The 7865-nt window shown below is 36.8% G+C and overlaps 1 protein-coding gene across 1 annotated transcript in view; it reads right to left on the bottom strand.

The window, feature by feature from the left end:
* The window catches only part of OPN5 (opsin 5), a 30547-nt gene extending 25979 nt beyond the window's left edge, over window positions 1-4568 (bottom strand). Inside the window, exons 1-2 of the mRNA XM_011354795.1 lie at window positions 4417-4568; window positions 381-500 (exon numbers count right to left, since the gene is read on the bottom strand). Of these exons, the coding sequence (XP_011353097.1) occupies window positions 381-500; window positions 4417-4546 (250 nt within the window). The 5' untranslated portion in view covers window positions 4547-4568. The remainder of the gene's footprint in view (window positions 1-380; window positions 501-4416) is intronic.
* Between the last annotated feature and the right edge of the window lie 3297 nt (window positions 4569-7865).

Raw genomic sequence — 7865 nt, 5'->3', positions numbered from 1 at the left:
ATGTTTATTTTAATAAATTTCTTAAGTGTGGAAGGGGCATAGCAGAGCTCAAAACAGTGATCTACAGCCTGCCTGTAAGTTTCTGTTTTCTGATTCATTTAGCCCACTACACTTCCAGGTGTCTAAGGGATCTTTTATTTTTCCAGAGAGTATCCTCGGCATCTAATATGCCTGGCACATAGAAAGGACTCAATAAATGTTAAATGAATGATCTCTTTAGCCAGACAGACACTTCATTAACTTACCACAGATTCTGTAAATATAACTTGTGGAGGGAGGAGCATAAAGGCATGGCAGTAGGAGGTGATCTCCAAGCCAGTGAGGACTTTAAAATGGGGCATAATTCAAACCCCCAAAGAAGAAAAACACGGTTCTGTTACCTGAAATCCCCAGATCACAGATTGCTAAATTGATAGTCATTATTTCCGCAGGTCTCAGCTTCTTCTTTCGTCTAGAAGACATATAAAGGACATACCCATTTCCAACTGTGGACAGAATCCCTACAAAGAAAAATATAAATTCCCATCATTAAAACTAAGCTTTAGAGTTCACTTGAATATGAAACACTTCTCAATTTGAAAAATGGACACCATAGATTTAGAGGGTAGTGAGAGGACTCTAAATAAAAGTCTAAATTAAGAAGATGAAATAAAAAGCATGAGTTGTGAGTGACAGGCGAGGGATGGGTTGTCTCCAAAGGGGTAGGAGTCAGGGATTACAAGACTTCACTTACCCAGAAAAGGGAACCACTAACTTCCCAGTGAAGCTAGGAGGGTGTGGGCATCCCGATGGTCAGCTCTCGTACTGGCCCCCGGGGTGGAGTATTTCCTCCGCCATTTTTATGGAGTGTTGGCTTTATAGAAGGCCCTCCCTCTGATAAGGAGGGTTGTTAATGCCTTGGCTCTTGATAAATTCTGAAGATGAAGTGACCCCAAACCAAATGAAGTGCTTTCACTATCAGTGTGGACTCCTGTGGGATTCAGGAGAGGCAGAGGCCAGATAAGGCTGGCATAACTCCCTGCAAGGAAAGGGTCATCTCCTGGAGACACATCCCAGGACTTTTGCCTCCTGGGGGACACATGGACACTAGGTGTCTGCAGCTGCTACCAGACTAGGTGTCAGGGGGAAGTGGGTGACAATTGATAATATGGGCTCTCCCCCTCCCACCAAAGGGAGAGAAAGTGACCCTGCCCTCAACCCACCAACCTACCGACAATGGTATAAATGTGTTCCCACTTTTTTTTTTTTATATCCTTTCATTAATGACTAATTGGCTTTGGAATTACAATGAAACTGTTCAAAAGTTCTTACAAACCCAGTTTAAATCCAAAAAGACCCAATCACTACTGACTTTATTTAAGAAAAGAATACACCTACTTCCATAGCTTAACATGTAGAGTAGATTTCTTCAGGAATTCTTGCTTCATAGTGTAGCTGTGTATAAATGAGAATCTGGTACAGCTGCCTTTAGTAGTAAGGAATAAGGAGAGTATTAACAGGAGAAACCCAGATTTTTCTATTTTAATCTCTACTTCTCCACCACAATTCATTTGGGGGGCAAGGAAAGAAATGTGTGTTTCAGCTGATGGTATGAAACCACCAGGAACTAACTGCATTGTGCCCTTAGTAAATTCTGAATCCCTGGAGTAGTGCTACCTAATGGTCCTTAAAATCTCTTTAGCTTTCTTACGACAGAAGAGGGAAAAAAATAGGAGAGATTATGGAGTTCTAGAGCAAACCAACTGAAGTGAAGCCTATAATTCATTAACAAAAACCAGCTAAGCAAGGCACACTGGGAAGTTAAAATGCAAAAACATGGCTTGAAAAATTATAAACAGATGCCATCTGCTTTGTATCTAAGAATATTAAAAACAATAACTATGCATATGCATTTGATAGACAAAGCTCATTTAAACGCCCTTTGTCTTTCTACGTCTCTTTTAAGAATTTTGATTTTCTTACTTTTCCATTCTTAAATTTTCTTTACTAACTCTGCCTCATAAGGCTTTACCCAGTGCCCAAAGCATTACCTATAAATAGTTAACTCTCTGTGTGCTGCCTGTATGTAGATTATTTCCACGGGCAATCTTATCTGTAGGGGGTATCAAGAGAATACAAACTTATTTTCAAGGATAGTTAAAGGAAAATAAGATTAAGAAGGTTAAGACTAAAAGGGAGACTTTTTAGATGATCAAATTCTTGAATCTTTCTATGAATACAAAAATATAAAATCACATATGTAGACTGTTAATAAACTAAGTATTTATAGTAAAAGAGTAGAGGGTGGAAATGGGTCTCTAATTTATTTCTCCTCCCTTCCAAACTTGGATTTATCTTCTCATCTTCCAGTTTTCCCTACAACTTCTAGTATTTAACAAAGTTAGACAAGAATGTCATTCCACTCTGGTTTCTTAAAAGGAATTTGGGAGCATCCCCAGGTGTATCCTAGAAGGGGTGAAAATTAGACACAGGACCAAGCCCAAGAGCTGGATCTAAGTTGAGTCCAAGCCCCTCCAGCTGACTCTGATGTGACTGAATGACTGTTCTAGAATGCATCTTAAGCCCCACCCCCAGATCCCTGAGTCACCTGATGCTCCCTTTGTTTGAAGACTCTTTTTGGACCTCTTTATCTAGTGTCATCGCAGCATGCTCATTTGAAAAATGACTGGATTTTCCTTCTAACCTTATATTCGTCGAGGGAGAAATTATCTGGATTCTCCCTCACCCCACTTTGCCTCTTTTCCTGCGATCCCTCTTGCCAGGGTGGAGAATGGACTGCTCTCCTTCTCTGTTTTGTCTTCTGGGGAAATTTGGCAGGTTAAAGATGTTACTTTTTAATTCATTCCTTTCAATTGATTGAGACAAGTTCAATTTATAGGATGTCTACTTTTCTGTATTTTTTTATCACTAAATGTACTTATGTTAATAAAAATGCAGTGTGGATTTTACTACCAGACAGTCCTCATGCAAACAGAGAACTTAAATGTTTTATTCACTGCTGTTTTCCCAACAACTTAAATAGTAGCAAAAAAATGAACACTCAATATCTATTTGTGTTTGAAAGGACACATTTAAATCAGTTAGATAATAACTAGTAATAAAGCCAAGGACCAAGGGAATCCTTTTGCAGCAGAATTTCTGATTCAATCTTCATTTTTTTTTTTTTTTTGCTTCAAGTACTGACTATAAAGGGGTCTCCAGACTTTTCTAGTGAGTTTTGCTATTTCAGAAGTTTAAACAAAATTCTTAGCCAGTAATAAATAGATGAGAGAGAGAGAGAGAGAGAGAGAGAGAGAGAGAGAGAGAGAGAGAGAGAGAGAGAGCTTGACCCAACATCTGAAAAGTTTAAAGGCAGAAGACACACCTAAAGACATAACCCACCTGCATGCTGGTTGCCCAAATTTAAAACAACAATTTTAAATTTAAGAAAAGTATTGTGGTTGAATTCTAATTGCCTAGACTAGTGCTGTCCAATAAAACCATAATGTAAACCAGAAATATGAGCCACGTTTGTATTTTAATTTTTTCTGGTAGCCACAGTAAACAAAATAAAAATATTAATAAATTAATTTTAATAACATTTATTTAACCTAATAGATCCAAAATGGTAATGGTGGGACATATAGTCATTTTTTTTTAAAATTATCAATGAGCTATTTTACATTATTTTTTCCTAATAGTCTTCGGTATTTGGTGTGTATTTATACTACAGCACCTCTCAATTTGGAAAAATCACAGTTCAAGTGCTCAGGAGTCACATGTGGCCACCACATTGGAAAGCATAGTCTGGAAGCAGACGCATCATGTTGTGAATTATACACAAAAGCCTTTGACCCTGGACTGACTTCTATTTATTAGCATTACATCTTTTCGACTCTTATCAAAATCACTTAGTAAAACTATCATGGTGCAACTTTACTTTAGATGAAGTAAACTCAGTGTGTCCATCATCACTACAGCACTGGCCCGAGTTTCATCAGTCATGAAAAGATGAGGCTGAACTAGATGATTGCTAACGTCCACTCTAAGCCTATAATGTTTTGATTATATCAAAGTATCTTTTAACAAGTAAAAACACTTTATTTAAATAAGAGCTCATTATCATTAATTTTGTTATTCAGAAGACAAACCAACTATCAAAACAACAAAAATGAAATGTGGTCTCAAGATAAATTCTTTTGCCGTAAAACTTTGGATTATCAAGGGAATATTTATCCCTAATAATAAAGATAATAGTGTCATTTCTACAAAACATTTATTGAACTCCAGAATGCCACCCTATCTTCTGCTTTCCTCCCACTTTTCACCTCCACTCAAAATATTTATGAGAATACTGGAATCTTTGTACAAAATAAACATGTCTGCCCATGAGTGTTCTAGTTGCAGATTTTGCACAGAAAATTTAAGGAAGCTTACCAATTATTGTTAAGTAAAACCCAGCCACCAAATCCGCTTCCCAGGAAAGTTTGGAAGCAAAGGGATCTCCGTCTCGAAGGTAATGTGGCAAGTGCTCGTCCTGGGGCAGGGCCGTGTGGTTTAGTGCCATGCTGTTCTCAAGCGACCAAGAGTCTGAAAGGCAAATTGGTATAGATCTCAACCTGAATGAGCCAACTTAAACTATTGCATAACCATGCTTCTTGTTGTAAAGTGAAAATCAGGTTCCCATACTCATGCTTAATTTCCTAATTAAGCCATTTCTCAGTTAGGAAAAATAAGTGCAGCTCACTGTCAGCATTCATTTATTTTACATAAACATGCTCTTTGAGGTTGAAGCAAATCTGAGTGGTTTTCAATGAGAAAATAAAATATAAAAACTCTTCTTGGAGTTATTTCGAAACAGAACTTGTCTTTAATCCTAATGTAACAGAAATGTATACATAAGTCGGATTCATCAAATAAATCTTCAGCTAACAACTGTTCGAGAATGATGTTACCATCACACATAGGAATGCTATGCTTTCTAGGATTTGACATTTTCGCAATAGAGGATTACTATATTTTGTAAATGGAAATACCACTACTAAAAACAGAATGCTACAAATAAAATGATGTCATTTGTTTCCAAAGACTATCGATATACTAGAATGATGCAAAAAATAATAGTAAAAGCGAAATATTTTATGGCAGACTTTGGAGGTACGGTTAGGGCTGTAATCCACGAGCTATCTCAGGGTAAATGCTACAGCCATAAGCATCGCTGGCGAGTATTCTCGGGTAAAACGGGAAATAGATAAAAAAACTGGTGAACATTTTGACATTTTTCTTCAATACGGTTAGTTATTAGATCATCAGGTACAAAACAACATAGAAATATCACTCAATGAAGTTAAGAACTAGATTTTCAAGGATAATTTTTTCAAGGGGTTATTTAGAAAAGAATTCAGTCTTGGTTGTAACTCACAAGGCTCATTCAAACATGTCAGTATTCAATTATTCAGTGTGCAGATTATTCAAGTCTGCATTATCTCATTTCTTCATCATGATACCCTCTTTGGGCCACTTCATCCCTCCCTTGGGTGAATATGAGCTTGAAGGCTAAACCCATCCATTTTACTGCTTCTTACTAATTTTTGTAAAGGTCTGAACTAAGAGAAGATATTGTGTGGTATGTACACTAGATAGGTAGATAGATAGATAGATAGATAGATAGATAGATAGATAGATAGATAGTTAGATAGATAGATAGATAGATGATAGATAGACAAATCACTCCATTAATATTTTCAATATATTATAAATATATAAAATATTTTAAAATTTGCCAAGGTATATTAATTATCCAAATTGCCCAGGGGGAAAAAAATATCTATCAATTATATGTTCAGTGAAGTTTAGAATTTTTTCTATGAGAAGAAATAGGGTTGGTAATTAGAGCATCAGGTACAAATGAACATAGATATATATATCACTGAATGAAGTTAAGAGCTAGATTTTCAAGGATACCTTTCAAAGGATCAATTAGAAAAGAATTCAGTCTTGGTTGTAACTTACAAGCCTCATCCACATGAAGATGTGGGTTTCAGGTTTTCTAAGCAGAAAGCAACTTCATTATTTCCATCCCCACCCCTTCAAATTCATTCTCTAAATTTGTTCATTCCTGCTCCAGGATGAAATCTTGAGCAATGATGACCTCCCAAAACACACAGGCCTTTGTAGTGTTTCTAATACATTTTGATTTTCAAAGGTTTAAAAAAAGCTTTTGGTGGGCCCTATGCAAACATGTCACACAATGCTCCCAATACTGAAGGTTGGAGTGGTGTGTGTCGTTCCTGAGATAAAGCATACTGTCATGACTTCCTTTGGAATGACTGTTATTACTTATTTGGAAAGGAGGAGAAATAGTAATGTGGATTTTCCAACCACTTTTGAACTTGCTTATTTCAAATTGAACCATTAGATGTCACTATTCAGCCCTCTAGGAAGCAATTTGGGGCAGACCTTATAAGCCTGCAAGTGGAACTTACAGTTATTTGTATGCCCCACAATTGTTGGCAGGATGATCAGCGGATATCTAAGAATGCCAATCAACTTTTCCAAAACACACAGATTTAACTCCTTGCTGACTGCCAATTTACAGCTGAAATAGGATTTCTCGATCTACTCGTGACCCTCTTGGTTCCCATTTGGATAAAGCTACTGTCTACTTCCTCTCATGGCTTGAGGATAGTCACGTGGTTAATGTTCATTCAAAATCCTTCTTCCCAAGGGAGTGGGGGAAGCTGTAGGAAGTGAACTCCGCCCCATCTTAAGACCTTCAGAACTCCTAATTACCCTTGCATTGTTCCTTCTCCTGGTAAATTCTCTCCTTACCACAGACTCCTCCTGCCCACTGGCTGTCTCATCCTGTCTTCCACTTTGCATTCAGAATCATAAAATGAGGGTCTAAGTCCAGCTGTGACACTCATCCTCTGATCTGGAGCAGATCATTTCAACTCTCTGGATCACAATCACTTCATCTATAAAATGGGCCATTATCGTTTTTACCTGACACTTATGCTTGCTTCAGGAACAATAGGATATTGGATTTGAAAGAGCATTGTAAATAGGGAGTCTCGTCTAATCATTATGTGCTGGGACACTTACTTTTCTCAAACTTGTCCATCCATGAAGACATAGCTATTCTATGACAAATTTTCTCAGGGTTTTATGCTAAATAAATGTATGCTCGTGTAACAATTGAAGTATTTATTGAACATCTAGTATTAACCCAGCACTGTGAGGTAAGATAGGAACTGTGTATCATGTTCCCTAGACTTAAGGAGTATGACTATCAGACAGAAACATGATGCAACTATTTATTAGATAATAATAATACGAGAATGTAAAACAATTAAATGATGCCTTATTTGGCTTTAGACAATAATTTTCCAAAGTCAGGAAATAATTATGTTATATAAATGACATAAAGAATTGTGATCTGGAAAATTAACTATACTGCATGTTTATATTAACGTGTCTTAATATCAAAAATTGTTCTTTCTATACCTGGAGGTCACCAAGGCCTTACACAGAGTAAGACTCAATGTGTTGGCATTGATAATGATGTTGAAAAACCTCAGCTGAGCCTCGAAGGGCTTTAAGAGGTTGTGAGAATTATGGAAGGTATTTTCCATGGGGGAATAACATGAACAAATATTTAGAGGCAAAAAATGAAAATAAAGCATATAAGGGATAGAAGACTGTCTTCATTGTAATAGCTTATAATGGTGAGGAATAATAGCCACCTTGACTTGGTAAAATGAGAACTTGTTCTGTAGGACCAAGAATGCCTGGCAAAGAGTTGCTCTTGACATATCATGTATGGGCTTTTTTTTCCTGGATCCATTTATCAAAATTTGTGCTATTATTCAATTTTGGTTAGAAAA

Source organism: Pteropus vampyrus, unplaced genomic scaffold (assembly GCF_000151845.1).
Source record: "Pteropus vampyrus isolate Shadow unplaced genomic scaffold, Pvam_2.0 Scaffold18, whole genome shotgun sequence".
NCBI classification, from domain to species: domain Eukaryota; kingdom Metazoa; phylum Chordata; class Mammalia; order Chiroptera; family Pteropodidae; genus Pteropus; species Pteropus vampyrus.
This window is presented reverse-complemented; position numbering and strand designations above follow the sequence as displayed.